At 42.4% G+C, this 16,175-nt stretch overlaps 2 protein-coding genes across 2 annotated transcripts; one reads left to right on the top strand and one right to left on the bottom strand.

The window, feature by feature from the left end:
- Positions 1-3,250: 3,250 nt before the first annotated feature.
- On the bottom strand, positions 3,251-8,556 carry LOC120030641 (perilipin-2-like). Its single transcript, XM_038976080.1, has 8 exons — positions 8,456-8,556; positions 8,082-8,121; positions 7,458-7,653; positions 6,220-6,302; positions 5,577-5,895; positions 4,496-4,680; positions 4,175-4,285; positions 3,251-3,982 (listed from the first exon to the last, which is right to left on the bottom strand). Exons 2-8 carry the CDS (start codon positions 8,109-8,111, stop codon positions 3,587-3,589), a joined length of 1,320 nt encoding a protein of 439 aa, XP_038832008.1. The 5' UTR covers positions 8,112-8,121; positions 8,456-8,556; the 3' UTR covers positions 3,251-3,586.
- Positions 8,557-14,181: 5,625 nt separating this feature from the next.
- On the top strand, positions 14,182-15,946 carry LOC120030223 (stabilizer of axonemal microtubules 2-like). The gene is made up of 3 exons (XM_038975569.1): positions 14,182-14,345; positions 14,481-14,680; positions 14,907-15,946. The coding sequence occupies exons 1-3, from the start codon at positions 14,224-14,226 to the stop codon at positions 15,944-15,946; spliced, it is 1,362 nt and encodes a 453-aa protein (XP_038831497.1). The 5' UTR covers positions 14,182-14,223.
- Positions 15,947-16,175: the final 229 nt, after the last annotated feature.

The raw sequence follows: 16,175 nt of genomic DNA, 5'->3' as shown, positions 1-16,175 counted from the left end.
AAGGAAGGAAAGAAATACAAAATCCCACCGCTCCTCGTTGGACAGGAATTGCAGTAACCACAGTGTATCCATGTTCTAAGAACACACATTATATTGTAACAACGTTATGTTTCCCATTTATAACGAGAATTGTTATTTCATAAGAACAAGTTATTAACTTACATCGTAATAACATCTTTCTCATAGTAGCAAGATAATTGGCTGTTTTGTAATACTGAGTCATTTAATGACAGTGTAATATGATTTTTCTCGTAATATTGATGTCATTGGTTACTTTGTTTCTCTAGGTGGTAGCTTTTCAACACCATATATTAGGTAATCACACAAACATATTCACTGTATCCTCCCCACTAACAGTCACTGAAATGAAAGCTAGGCTGTTAGTCAGGGAGCATCAATTGTTTTTTTTACATATTTATACAGTTTTAGTATTACACAATTTGCAGTGTGGCCTTTGGACCTCAGGGAAGACAGAATGTGGCCCCCAAACAAAATGAGTTTGAGCTCTGTACAGGACTACGGTGGTGAAGATAGTGATGCTTCACCACCGTAGCTCGGTTGTTCTATAGTTCCTTGACTAAACCACCTTATCATATCTTGTCTTATCAAATCAACAGGTACACCTGCTCCCAGTGTGGGAAAGGTTTCAGAAACCACTGTGACCTGAGACGACATGAAAGTGTTCACTCTGAAGCCAGGCCGTTCCAATGTGACCAGTGTGAGAAGAGATACAAAACGAAGAGATGTCTAAAACAGCACCAGAAAGTTCACCAGGCAAATCGCATTGAAGACAGGACATACGTTTGCTCACATTGTGGCAGGGGCTTTAGGAAAACAGAAATCTTAAAGTCACATGAACGCACTCACACCGGGGAGCGACCTTATGTCTGTTCTATCTGTGGGAAGGGATTTATACAGTCGAATGGCCTGACGCAACACCTCCGGATGCACAGAGGGGAGAAACCGTTCTTATGTAGCGTTTGTGGAATGACCTTAAGCACCTCAGGTCAGTTGAGGGTACACATGAGAACACACACAGGTGAGCAACCCTACAGCTGTCAACTTTGTGGGAGGAGGTTAAAACAACCTGAAAGTCTCACAGTGCATCTGCGGAGTCACACAGGCGAGCGGCCGTACCCCTGCACACTGTGTGACAAACGTTTTGAATCCAGCAGCTGCGTTAAAAAACACATGAGAACTCATACAGGGGAGAAACCTTATCAGTGTATAAGGTGTGGTAAGAGATTCACTGAAAGCGGCAACCTGAAAATACACCAGCGAGTTCATCGAGAAAAAGTCTAAGTTGTCCAAAAGTTCTTGAGGGTTGTTGTGCTCTGTACAGCAGGGTTCCCTAACTGGCGACCCGCGGACCAAATTTAGATTTTCATTGCTGGACATAAGACTGTAAAAACACCAGGAAATCAGCTATTGGTTTTAATTTCGGAAATATATTCCCAAGTACTGCCACGCATAATAGAGAGACATATTTGATTGTATACAAATAATAATAATCGATTGGATTTATATAGCACTTTTCTGCTAACTGAGGTACTCAAAGTAGTTTACATAGTAGGGGGAAACTCACCTCATCCACTATCAATGTGCAGCACCCACCTCAGTGATGCACAGTGACCATTTTTATGCCAAAACTCTACCCCACACATCAGCTATCAGGTGGAGAGGTGAGGAGGGATATATTCCAATTAGGAATGAGGGGGATGATTCAGTGGCCATGATGGAATTTAGCCATGACACTGGTCAACATCCCTACTCTTACAATAAGCACCATGGGATTTTGAAAGACCATGGAGAGCCAGGACACCCATTTTAACGTGCCATCCAAAAGAAGGCACCCTTCGCAGGACAATGTTCTCAAATGTAATCAAGGTTTGAAATGGTTGTTTTAGTCAAATGTCTGTTTAGGCGTCTTGCGGTCATTTTGCAGTATAAAACTATTTTTTTTATTATGTTCCGGCCCACGACCATCTGCTCCAGAAAGAAATTGGCCCGTGGCTGAATCTAGTTGATGATCCCTGCATGACACATTATGAAGGCTGTCATAACTGGCAAAGTTTTTGTATAGATTTTGTGTATATGACTATTCCTCTTGTTAATAAAGAAGACATTGTTATGAGCAGCAATGGGGCAGAACACTTTGTCTCTATTTACTTATTAAAGAACTGCTAATTAGAACATACAACCCCACACTGGTTACATTTACTCCTAAATCCTCTGCTACTATGAGAAATAGCATTCTTATTCTGGAGGCCTCAGTCTATATCCCACTACATTTACATTATATTCTGTAAAGGAAACCATAGCTACTGTATAGCTGCAATGTTTATTTAAATGCTCACACGCCTGCCATGAAGATACCCTAGGAAAGTGACCGCCTTGTAGTTTAACTTTTTGAATGTTTTCAAGTGCAAAATCTACAAAAATGAAAACCCAATCAAACATGTTCATAAAAGGCATCGAGTAGAAGTAAATTAATCCACAAACACCAATTTTATTATATCTTAAATGACCGCATTATGAATTTTATGATATCTTGAATCTGATTCAAAACTGGATATGTAAGTGGGAGAGGCGGTCACTTAGCGAATGCAAAAATGTTTCAATCCACAACAAAACAGAGTTGAAATACATGAGTATTTACGTATTGTATTTAAAATTTAAAATACACTGGCCAAGTCAACTACTTGTATTTGAAGTATTTGAATGTCTACCAATGGTATTTGAAAGTATTTTGAAAATAAAATACTATTTTCAATAACTAACCATTATATCAGACATACGTGCTATTTAGCTGACAATGCAGGCTATTGGTGGGCAATGGGAGCTGATAGAGGTTCGTTGGTGCTGGTCTCATCTGACATTTCATCGTCCTCAACTGAGGAGAGGTCAGGTTCCGAGGCCAGGTCGGACAAGGTGAAGTCTGGTACCTGTAAATGGAAAACACAACTAAGCACAAGAACCTGCCTTACTGTATGACCTTTGGACTACTAGGTATTAATACGGGGGAGGGTTACATCATTGCCAAACCTAGTCCTGGAAAACCATACAACTACAGTTTAGTTAGTTGAACCACTCACAGACAAACCTCATATCCAAGCTATCTCAATGTATTACAGACACTGAATTCACTGAAGCCGAAGATGGGTTTTGACAATGTATAAAACATCCAATTCCATTCCCAAATGCTTTCACACTGGTTGGTCATTTTCAAGGCAGCAAGACAACACACAGATGACATATTAACTTATTTATTAGAATTGTACAAAGATGGCAGCATACAAGGTAAGGTATTAACACAAGGCTGTATCTACTATATGGCAGGTTATGATTACAACAGGATATAAAGTGATGTCAAAAACAACAGTAGCATCAAAAGCAATGTCCTGCATAAGAAAAGGCTAATGGAAATTAAGCTAGATTATTGAGCACACACTGAGCAACATTCACAAACAGTTGGTCAACATTTATTCATCAACATGCCGAATAAATGCAAGCTCATTAGTGTGACTATTAAGGATACTTGATGGAGGAATAATATGGGATAGAAAGTTGTTTAACAGGCAGCTAGTTATTCCATTGATTTCATCTCCACCTCTGCAGGGGCTGGTGTCTTCTGAGACTGGGAGGACGTGGCGGTGGGGGGTGGTGCCAGCCGGGGGTAAAAGGGACCTACCAGCCAGTTGAGGGACGTGTTGTTAACCAGGTAGTCCATGACGTCGTCCAGCGACTCCTTCATCTTGCCCAGCTGGGCCTTGCTGCTGGCCAGCACGCCGTCCGACAGGTCCCCAAACGCCGCTGCTTTGCTGAAGCTGGAGTAGACCTGGGAGGCTGAGTAGCTGAGGAACAGCGCCTCCTTCTGGATGTTCTGGGGAAGGCCCTGCAGGCCAGACACCAGCACCTGGCACGTTGTCTGCAGCTGCTGGGTGAGGGAGCGCGCTATGGCCAGGGTCCTTGACTCTATATTCTGGGGGATAAATGATGAAGACCATTTAATTCACCTATACCTTCACATAAAATAAAGTAGCTTTTTCCTCAAGAAGTAGCCAAATAAAATAAATATGCAATTTGGATGCAAAACTGCAAGAGATGGGCCATGTACAATATGATGTGGCTAAAATGGTATTCTATGATGAGTGCTCTTTAGTATGGTCATTACCTCAGCCTCATTGCCATCTCCTTCCTCATTAGACTTCCACTCAATCAGGGAGCTCAGTTTCACTTTCACCTTCTGGTTAGCTCCGTCAATATTCTTTCTGGCGTATTCAATCTAAAAGGGTTGAAAACGAAATGATAGACTTCACAACGAACATCTCATTCCCACATAATTTAAATGAATCCAGTGCAAGGGAACCTCATGAGATCTTAGTACATCTCATGGAAGACAGTTAAAATAATTTCCATTTACTGCAGAATTTACACATTCTATGGAGAATAAAGTTTTCCATTTCCACTTCTATCATTTGATGTCAACACTCACCAGGTCTACAGTGTGGTTGAGTTGTGAGATGGACTCCTGGCTGCGCTGCTTGGCGTCTTTGACCTGGGCCAGAGCCTTGTGGTATGCCCTCTTACGCAGCTTGGTAGACAGAGAGCCCAGACGGACATAGTAGCTAGGTGCATCCTTCGCCACGTCGAATCCTTCGACCATTTTAGCCTCCATTTCTGTCAAGGTGAAAAGAGGAACATGAAATTAAAGCATCAATCAGGAGTTGAAACAATAAAAGGGAATTAGGACTAGAGAAATGTAACCACTCTCATATTCAAAGACAGCTATGGATGCAAGGACTGACCATCCATGGTATCAAAATTATAGTTTTAACCATGTTTTCGGGCTATACAGTGATTGTTTACATTTTGTTCACAAACATTGGATTAGAAGAAGCTTATACTTTGGGTTCTGATGGGGTACGACAGTTGAACTAAGCTCATGAGGCATTTATAAATTATATTCTTCAAGAATCAATGGGTGCGTATCGTTAATTCATAAGTCCGAAAATGGATGTAGCAACTGCTGATTGTCCCTTTAAGCATTGCTTTGAGCGTTTTGTGTGAAAAATATCAAGTTATTATTGTAATCATTGTACATGTAATGTAAACGCTTGCTGACATTGTATGGGTTTAAGTGAGCAAGCTTAGTGAATCTAATCACACATAGTATTATGAGTAAATGAGTAGTTGACTTCCTAACATTGAGTTTATTGACAACATATATGTTTTGGAAGTGTTGTAAGAAACATTGTGTACAGGATTGTTCCTCTTAATTCGTCTCTGTACTGTAAACCAAAACTATTTAGCCCAAAACAACCAGAAATGTTCTCTTTTGGTCATTAGAAAACATGGGCCATGTCTGAATAATCTTAGTTTCTGAGAATCTCAACCGCACCCGATTAGCTGCCTTTTCTCCGGAATGTGGATGAAGATCAACAGCATAGCTAAATAGTATCAATGACTGATCTTAATGCTCTTTGGTGTTGTTGCTAGCCCCAGTCCAATTCTTCAGTCATCACTGAGAATCCATTGTAAGAGACTGTTAGGTTATAAGCCTAGCTCTCACTCACCCAACTCGTCCTCAGTGCAAGGCAGGTACTGGTCCACCAGGCTCTCGGAGGTGGTGAGTGCCGTGTCCATTCCGTTGCTGACCATCTGGGCCACACGGCTCTCCATCACCGTATTCACGCTACCGCTGACCGCAGCCCGGGTCATCTGCATACCATCCTGGACCGCAGCACGGGTCATCTCCACTCCGTCCAGCACGGCACCCCTGGTCCGGTCCACTGCATTGGTCAAGGTGTGGGACACACTGTCCTTGGCCCCTGTGACGGTGTCGGACACCACGTCTTTGGCACCGGTCACTGCATACTTGGCGTTGGCGACAATCTAGACAGGAAGAATGGGATAGGGAGAAAAAAGGTTGTTTTTCATTTAACCAGGAAAGTCACATTGAGATTGAACTTAATTTTTCAAATGAGTGAGCCCTGGCCTTTGGATTACCGCTGACTGACTAGACACTTTCTTACGACAGAGGGAGAGCCCGGTCCAAATAGATGATGCGTCACTGATTTTGACACACCGGTTATGAGTCATTGCTCCTCCCTCTATGGTTGGCCAACCTGACTGGCATCCGCTTGATTCATTGTGAAATGCGGTGTTGCGTTGTGTCATTCGGTACCAAGTAATAACTGGGCAGTGAGAGTCATGTACCTGCTCAGAAGGCTGGTGCAGGATTGGCAAGGTCTTCTCAATCTTATCCAGACCTTTACAGGCCAAGTCATTGGCCATGGAAACTGGTGGCAGAAAAAGAGGGCATAACATTATAAGCAAAATGTATCACATTCAAGGTTGGGAAGGGAGAGTCACAAATTGTAGCACTACAGAAGAATACTAAAAAAGTGTTACTGGTTCAAGACAAGGCCAAAGATGTGATTACTAGGTAAAAGGTTATGTTGTTGAGCAACAGCTCATAGATGACTGGACGGACTTCCTGCTCCTTACACAATTAGGAAGTGTAACTCAATATTTCTTTCCACGATCTAATGCTGAGCGATTAACCAATATTTCCGGGATTTTCGGTTATTAAACAACTAATTGACCGATGTCGGTTCAATTACTTGAATTCCATTTACTTCGGGGGTTTTGTGAGCCCAACGCGCCGTTTCACTAGAGAAAATTCGAATCATTCACGAGAGAAATAAACTGAATAACTACGTGGGTCGCTGGGCTAAAGCGAGTTGTAGTTTTTATTAATCTAATATTCAACCTATTTCAGTGCAGAAATGTGGTAATTAACTACAATGGCCATAATCCATTGCGCCAGTTTTTTTCGGCTCAGGCAGAGATGGATACACTTTAAAGCCTAATACGTTAGGTTAGATACAAACACCGCATAGACCGCAAGGGATAGAGACAGTTCGTGATAGTATGCTTATCTTTGAAGAACCAGTACAATTATTTTGTCAGACAGTTCTGCAGCTAGCCTAGCTAAATTGGGGGTGCTGAGAAATATAATAATTAATTAAAAAATATATTTAAAAGTTTTGGTTTTTGAAAAAGGTAGTGCACTAGACCTGTATATCGGACCGATATAGGCTTCTGTAGCGATGGGGGTATTCTCAGCACCCCGCTTTGGAAATGCCATTAAAAAGCTCCAAAGTAACTGTAATGTTTAAAAAATATTATCGAAACCGAAAAACCCTGCCTATTTCTTCATAATCGAAACCAAACCGACCTAGAAAAGCACAGTATTTTTGTAATAAGCATATGTTTAAAATCTTATACTAGAAATACCATTCTGGCAAAGCGCTTGCTTTTCCATTTTCAGCTCTCCAAATTTGACCACCACATAGGAAATGAATCAAAATAGATTAAACTCAATATGTAGGTCTACATTAGTGAAAATATACTAGGTGGCTATAGATTTGGAGATGGCTACAGATTCTTACTTTGTGGCTCCAGCTTGCCGATGATGGGTGCTGCACCGGTGAGCGCTGCAGTGGTGAGGTTCCTAACCCCCTGCTCGGCCACCTCACACATAGACTTGAGGTAGGGGTGGTTATCCTTGGTGGTGCAGTAGGCACTGGACACCATATCATAGGTGGAGCTCACCAAGGGGAGGCTGGCCACCCTCTCAACTACATTCTGGTGAGAAATGAGTTGAAAATGGATGTTAGAACACTGCGTGTTACAATATCTCAAGAGTAATGTCAGCAATGCTACAAGTAGAAACCCTAAGTATGCTATAGGCTTCTGAATTTGTAGCTTTTCCTTCAGATTTAAGATGAGCAACCTAACCCATCTGAGGTCCAAAGGATCAATGCCTAGCATCTCCTGACTAAAGTTGGCTACTGTAGTATGAAACTTTAACTTGCTATACTTTATCATAACATTGGACCTGTAAACACACAATCAAAAATAAAGACAAACCTATAACCATGCCAACTGAATGTCAACTATTTGAGGAGTTGTAGCCTACTTTCGATAATTTTCTGTATATGCACTTATATCCTGTTTCATTATCAGCTGGCACACACTACTTTGACCCGTTTCACTCCTCAAAAGAGACACACCTGGTTATTGACGACTTCAACGACTTCCATGTCTGCAAACCTAAACAAGAGGAGAAAGACAAATTCATGTTATGGACATTTAATTTCTTTCAACAATACAAAAATAGGTTATTTTCTGCTACATTGCTTTGATAAACTCACAAGGAAAAAATACGATTTAATATTTCAACATCATTATGTCTACTCAATTATCTACCCAAACAACAACAGGGAAAGTGATATTGATTGATACAGTGTAGCAGCAAACGTTACTGTATGCTGTAAAATTCGAAAGAGGAACTCTCGCGTTCAGACAAATATCCACCAAATTGGTTGATAATGAAATCAAATAAACACAAAAGTATGATAATAATTTTTTTAACAAGGTTACCTACCACGTTAGTCGGTTAATTTTGGTGAATGATGATGATGATCCCAGCAGTGTAATAACTTACTCCGTTTCAGGTTTGATTTGATTGTGAACTAACAACGTCCCATTTATATTCTCTGCTTCTCGCGAGATATTGCTAATAACTTGACGTAATCGCCACAAAAAATTCTAGGGCAAAGGTAACGAGGGGGGAAATGGCAGGGGATTTCCTAGATAAATGAATGGCCTGACACAGTCCTGCATCAGTTGAGGATAAACGATGTCAGACATTTAACACATTGCATGTGGTAGCTTCTTACACGAACAACCTCTATAGTGGGTATCCCATAGATGTTATATTTATTTTTGTAGGATTACTGGGATAACATGTATACGAGTATATAATGTACTGCTGTTTGGATTCTATTCCACATTCATTCAGAGATTCCTTTTTAATAACCCTTAAAGTAGGCGGTGGCCATTTCGGGAATACATCCCTAGCCAAAAAGTCATTGAATTTCATAGACTGACCAGCTATTGAACCTGGGTTTTACAGTACTAGAGTCTTTACAGTGAGGGTTGTCAGAAGAATGGATACTTTTATCAAACCATTTAGGCTGTATGACCTAACTGTGTGTTACACTATAATTACAATGGCTGTAATACAGTGTAATTCATACTTAGACTATGAATCATCATGCCATGTGATTTTGGAATACAGTATTACTCAATGAACTATTCCCCAGTTGGCCATCATTTTTGACCTTGCTCAAAAGTCTGGATTAAAGAGATATTGGACTAAAATAGACATTTCTACATAACTGAACTCCCTTTCCTTAGCTTTTTATATTTATAAGTATGGAAGTAGTGGTAAAGTAGGTTAAACCCTGAGCACCATGGGTAAATAGGTGGGCAAATGCTAATGAAAAAGGGGAAAAAATTATCTAGGGTAATAAAAAGGTGGGTAAAAGCAAGATTTACCCTCCACTACTTCAATAGTTCTAAATTGTAATAGACTAGAATTGACCCTTCCAATGACTAAGTGACGTTTGTGATTACTTTGCTGTTTTGATCTGGACTATAATCCAATCACATAGTGTCATATAGTGTCATATAATCCAATCACATAGTCATATAATTTTATTTGCCTGGCCTGATGTGATGTCAAGCAAAGTACAACCTGTGGACCAAGAACAACGAATGTCGTCACTTTATTGTTGCACTTTGGGATATCACCGTCAACTGTACAGAATCAGTAGGCCTACATAGCATGGACAATACGGGATATTTGACAAGTTGCAGTTGTCTAGAAGCACATAATACATGTGTAGCTTTGTGTTTTTGTCACGTTGGTTTTTGCTGTTTGGTTTAGGCTATGTCTCATGTGACATGAGAAACTGACAAGATTAGGTATTTGTACAGGATGTGGTAGGTTTTGTAATCCAACTTTATATAAATGTTTACTTAGTGTTGCTAGTAGTGAAAGCATCTTCAATGGCCTGTTGAGTGTGATCAAAGTTCATTGTCCTTATTTGACTTCTCTGACCACATCCGAGTCATGCAACAGCTTTATAGTTTATAGGTCTCTCCAGTAGTGGTGCGTGGGTAAAATCACTGGAGAAGCCAGAAAAAAATGCATTTTACAACCTACAGTATGTGTTGTGATAATTGCGTTTGCTCTATAATCTGTTAGTTCATATGCCTTGTAACTGTGATATATATACGGTGCATTCGGAAAGTATTCAGACCCCTTGACTGTTCCACAATTTGTAATGTCACAGCCTTATTCTAAAATGGATTACATTTTTAAAAATCCTCATCAATCTACACACAATACCCCATAATGACAAAGCAAAAACAGGGATTCAGAAATTTTAGCAAATCTATAAAAAAAAGTAAAACAGAAATACCTTACTTACATAAGTATTCAGACCCTTTGCTATGAGACTTGAAATTGAGCTCAGGTGCATCCTGTTTCCATTGATCATCCTTGAGATGTTACTACAACTTGATTGGAGTCCACCTGTGGTAAATTCAATTGATTGGATATGATTTGTAAAGGCACACACCTGTCAATATAAGGTCCCACAATTGACCGTGCATGTCAGAGCAAAATCCAAGCCATGAGGTCTAGGGAATTGCTTGTAGAGCTCATAGACCGGATTGTGTCGAGGCACAGATCAGGGGAAGGTTACCAAAACATTTCTGCAGCATTGAAGGTCCCCAAGAACACAGTGGGCTCCATCATTCTTAAATGGAAGAAGTTTTGAACCACCAAGACTCTTCCTAGAGCTGGTGGCCCGGGCCAAATTGAGCAATCGGGGGAGAAGGGCCTTGGTCAGTGAGGTGACCAAAAACCTGATGGTCATTCTGACAGAGCTCCAGAGTTCCTCTGTGGAGATGGGAGAACCTTCCATAAGGACAACCATCTCTGCAGCACTCCACCAATCAAGCCTTTATGGTAGAGTGACCAGACGAAAGCCACTCCTCAGTAAAAGGCACATGACAGTGCGCTTGGAGTTTGCCAATTGGCACCTAAAGGACTCTCATACTATGAGAAACAAGATTCTCTGGTCTGATGAAACCAAGATTGAACTCTTTTGCCTGAATACCAAGCGTCATGTCTGGAGAAAACCTGGCACCATCCCTACCGTGAAGCATGGTGGCAGCATCATGCTGTGGGAATGTTTTTCAGCGGCAGGGACTGAGAGACTAGTCAGGATCGAGGGAAAGGTGAACGGAGAAAAGTACAGAGAGATCCTTGATAAAAACTTGCTCCAGAGCACTCAGGACCTCAGACTGGGGTGAAGGTTCGCCTTCTAACGGGACAATGAACCTAAGCACACAGCCAAGACAACGCAGGAAAGGCTTCGGGACAAGTCTCTGAATGTCCATGAGTGGCCCAGCCAGTGCCCGGACTTGAACATGATCGAACATCTCTGGAGAGACCTGAAAATAGTTGTGCAGCAAAGCTCCCCATCCCAACTTGACAGAGCTTGAGAGAATCTGCAGAAAATAATGGGAGAAACTCCCATATTCAGGTGTGCCAAGCTTGTAGCGTCATACCCAAGAAGACTCAAGGCTGTAATCACTGCCAAAGGTGTACAATTACCTTTTTTGCCAAAGTGGAAATACTGAAAATGTGTTTTTGCCCATGCTACAGACCTCTATATCGGTCCAGTAATACTAGTAAAGGCCCAGTGCACTACTTTTGTATAAAAACTATATATTTTTTAAAAACTATTTTCATTTAATTGTGATTTTTCATGATTTTTCAGCACTACTTCCCGCAGCTATGCTTCCCTTGGCATCTAGGAATACCTGCCACTGAGTCTTTCTCTCTGTATCTCTTTCTCTTTGTCTCCCTCTATCAACGTGATTAAATAACTCGACACAAAGCAGGTAGTATGATTTTGATTCTGTGGTGATACTGTGAAATACAGGGTTTTGCTGCCCCTGTGTGGACTCTTTGATATATTGCAAGTTAAGATTGGATATCCTTTTTAGATCGGGGCCCATATGCCCAGCCGTGTATTTTTTATTTTTTTATTTAACCTTTATTTAACTAGGCAAGTCAGTTAAGAACAAATTATTATTTACAATGACGGTATTAATGGCAAAACAGGTTGAGTTCAGTATGACAAATCCATACAAAAAGAATAAGAACACCCCAAATGTATATATGTCAGAAAGTTTGTCACATTCAAAGAATGATCACACCTGTGGAACAAAGCCTTCATTATGACACAAACAACACATTCTCGAATATTAAATTCCAATTTTGGAATGATTATTCTCTCAACCACAAAATGATGTTCAAAGTTTAAAATGACAGCAGGAGTGGAGTGTATAATCAACAGACAGACACCATGACAATCCAATGTTTGTGCCAGATATGCACCTGCGGGTAAGTACCAACATCTCAACCGACGGTGCACTCACACATCGATTTCAGCTGTAGTGTAATTTAGTGCTTTTTTGGCAAAGAAAATGTAACAGATGGAGAGAGCTGCAACTACGACACAGCCTACGAGGTCACACTGACTCAAAATCTGCTGCAACATGTCTCATAGCCTATTCTCTTTGATGTCTATCACCAATTTCCACTCCAATTTCGTAACTGGAGTGGGTATGGGATGACCAATATGTATGCTCAGCATTCATTTAATTGTTAGTATTTTGTTTACTTAAAGTAGCTGGAATTTACATAATCCATTCCCCCAACGAATGCCCTGTAAATAACTCTACATAGAGCAAAAGCACAGCGGCGTCCTCATCCTTCGAGCGAGCCCGAGCTGGGAGAGAGTCTAAAACCCCGTTTATACCTACTTCTAACTTGCGTCCTTTGTCCTGATCGTGCGGACATTCTGATTCTGCCCACATTTTTAGACAGGTGTGACAATCAAAAGACACATTGTGATCTGATTGTCATCAGATCATCCCGCCCTCCCCCAGAGGTAGTCAGACACGCATTGTGTCTGGATATCTTACAAGTGTAGACAGATCTGGGCAGAGAAACAATATAAATCATATTATTCCGCCCTCTAAAATCATTGACAGGTGGCACCATTGACTGATTACATCAATATGTGTCTTACAATAAATATAATTCTAAAAGAATAGCTGTGAAATCATTTGCATAAAGGAAGGGACCAGGAAATATGGTCACAATGCAGACATAGTGGACGGATAATAGACACGTGTGTAGACACATTTCTGGAAATGTAGGCACAATCAGAATGTAGACAAGATCCGGATAAAGGACCCATATAAACATCAGGTATAAACAGGGCTTGAGAGAGTGAGAGTAGAGAGAGTGAATAATCCACGGGCATTTATTTTTAGAAGCTCTCTCGTTTGCTACGCACTTCATGTAGCCTACTACAACACGGCCCATGTTCTTCTGGTCAATAATTTAAACGGGTTTGGTACATTGGATTGGAACACACCAACCGAGTGCACAGCGTAAAGACGCGCAGGCCTATTCCATAGTGTGATGTTTCAAGCTATATCCGGAATTTGGAGATGCCCACCTTTGCCAATGAGGTAAAATCATTAACGTTTTAACTTTGCGGTCGTTAAATACCTCGGATCGTGCATGGAGTGTGAGTTAGATTCTGATGATGGAGAGAGGATATGGCTGTAAAATCCTTGATGGGAGAAAGGGGAGTGAAAGGGGAGTGGGTTGCAATACAGTTTTACCTGAAGGCAGGGTAGGGTACGCGCGTACCAACGTAATGCAAATATATTGACTGTGACCCAATGAAAGCACATGATCATTATACATCATGCTAGGGTTATCGTTCATCTTCTAATTACATTTACCCTACATTTACAAGTTTAACTACCGTATAATTATTTTGCATGCTGTGTGTGACACCAAATTATGTTTTTTAATGTAGTTTATCTGAGAGAAGAGAGACAAACCTAATCGGAGCTCAATATAATTGTAATATTCTTCTGATAAGAACTACATTCGCTGAGGCTGCTGCGGGAAGGACGGCTCATTATAATGGCTGGAACTGAGCGAATGGAATGGCATCAAACACATGGAAACCATGTGTTTGATACCGTTCTGCTCCAGCCATTACCATGAGCCAGTTCTCCCCAATTAAGGTGCCACCAACCTCCTGTGGTTCAGAACACCACTTTGACCAACAGCAGATTCTCAACAACACACTCTATTGCGCCATTCCAACCAATCCCAACACATAATCCCTTTCCTCTGGCAGGCATCACCACTGCTCACAAGGATCCCTTCGAGAGGAGCCGTGTGTCCTGATCCCAGGCTGCATGGTCTCGGAATACCAGGAAAAGTACCCTGCCTACTGCACCACTGTTGTCCGGGCAGCCAAGAAGCAGAATAATGAGTATCAGCCACTGGAGGGAAGGATATCCAACATGACCACTTTCAAGTGAGACACACATAATTCATCAAAGAATATATGATATTCTGGTAGAAAAAGAGTGAATGACAACATTCACAGTTTAATTGTTTGCATAGTTTATTCAGTCTGCACGTTGCAAGTCATGAGGGTAATGTCTTCCAGGTCAGACTACGTGGCCCATGAAGTGACCCAGAGGCCCCCAAAGGTCACCAAGGTGTATGTGCCACCTGGCGGGAGAATGAGACACATCAGCACCTACGCCAGGGACTACCCAACACACCCTGTTCAGAAGCACATCGTGACCAAGCCGGAAGAGTATCATCCGCCCACAGCAAAGATGGTCGCTCAGTCCTTATACAAAGGTACAGAATCTGTGTCTTTAGTAGGAGAATAGTTTAAGATTCAGGCTACTCAGTATACGGAAGATTAATAAATCAGTTGTAATCAAATCAACAATAATTGTTCAAATCAAATTAATACATCTTGGAGTTAACATTGGGTCGCTCGTAGAATTTGTAAATGTTTTTAATGATCAGAGATGACAATGGATTGACATAAAATGTAGTCCTCTCACTCTATTGTTTCCAGGGGAATTCCGAGCATGGCACAACCAGAAAGTCCAACCCTACAGGACCTGTGACAACCTGAAGCTGAACGACAGCAAGTTTGAGGTGACCACCACCTTCCAAGACGACTACTGCCACAAGGGCCCGGCCGAGGCCAGGGAGAGCTTCAAACCGGCTGCCGACGCCCGGGAGACCCTGCCTTTTGACGGCGCCACCAACTACCAGACGCAGTATGTCCCCCACCCAGTCCAGCCCAGGCAGCCCAAAGAGAGGGCCGTCTACAGGCCCACCAGTGCCCCCCTCAATGGGGTCTCCACCCACAGGCAGGACTACCGGGGCCTGCCAGCTGAGCCCGCCAAGCCCTTTAGGGCCAAGGTGGCCTGGGAGAGCAGCCCGGCTGTATTCCAGGGGACCAGTGAGTTCCGCGACCAGTACAAGGCCTGGCCCCTGCAGCCCAAGCACCGGCACCAGGCTGAGGAGTACTGCCCACCCGAGGGCACTATGGTCGGTCTGTCCACAGCTCATGCTGACTATGTCGGCCACGAGAGCCATCAGCGGCCCCAGTCCGCCCGTCCCCCTTTTGAGGCCTGGACAAAGGAGGCCAGACAGCCCCTCCAGACCAGATCCACCATGAAAGAGGACTACCGTACCTGGGATGTGGTCCGTCGTCCCCCCATGGTCTACGCAGATGAGCTAGAGAAACCCAAGGGGGCTTTTGCCAACACCACCACCTTCCGCTCAGCATACACGCCCAAGACGGCCCAGCGCGCCACCAGCTTTAAACCCACCCAGAAGCTATTGAGCCCCCAGACCATGGATGAAGACTCCATCTATCGCTCCACCTACACACCCAAGGAGATCCCTCCTTGTCCAGCCCGGGATGGCTGTCCTCCTGGCTTTGAGTACAGCTCCATGGGGGCTGGAGGACACAGGCTGTACCGAACCATCTCGGTACAGGAAACGGGGCTGAGTCAGCTGGCCGCTGCAACGTCCGATAAGCCCTCTTACTCCCACAGCAGAAAGAGCTGCAGGGTCCCCAGCCGAGCCAAGAGGGCGCCATAGAGTCCCGATCACAGACCTGCACACACACAGCTAGCTAGAGGGGATTCTTATATTTCTATTCAAATATATTAATTGACATTTTAGATGAATTCATCACGAGCACCTCAGGTATTTTGTATGGTCACTCACATAAAAAAAAGCATAACCCTGATTGTGCATGCGTTTTTTTTTTATATACAAAGAATTCATAACAATTCTTACTTTGAATATTATGTAATTGTTAAGCTGT

The sequence above is a fragment of the Salvelinus namaycush genome, chromosome 36, assembly GCF_016432855.1.
Source record: "Salvelinus namaycush isolate Seneca chromosome 36, SaNama_1.0, whole genome shotgun sequence".
Lineage (NCBI taxonomy): Eukaryota > Metazoa > Chordata > Actinopteri > Salmoniformes > Salmonidae > Salvelinus > Salvelinus namaycush.
The sequence above is the reverse complement of the archived record's forward strand: the minus strand, read 5'-3'. Positions and strand labels throughout refer to the sequence as shown.

Bases quoted from the DNA above. Each gene is read 5' to 3' on its own strand.
- LOC120030641 (XM_038976080.1), bottom strand. From the start codon at position 8,111: ATGGAAGTCGTTGAAGTCGTCAATAACCAG. The intron at 6,303-7,457 runs GTAAGAATCTGT...TTCTGCCACCAG, and splicing joins CGGCAAGCTGGAGCCACAAA to TTTCCATGGCCAATGACTTG. The intron at 4,681-5,576 runs GTGAGTGAGAGC...TCACCTTGACAG, and splicing joins TTGCACTGAGGACGAGTTGG to AAATGGAGGCTAAAATGGTC.
- LOC120030223 (XM_038975569.1), top strand. From the start codon at position 14,224: ATGGTCTCGGAATACCAGGAAAAGTACCCTGCCTACTGCACCACTGTT. The intron at 14,346-14,480 runs GTGAGACACACA...AATGTCTTCCAG, and splicing joins TCCAACATGACCACTTTCAA to GTCAGACTACGTGGCCCATG. The intron at 14,681-14,906 runs GTACAGAATCTG...TATTGTTTCCAG, and splicing joins CGCTCAGTCCTTATACAAAG to GGGAATTCCGAGCATGGCAC.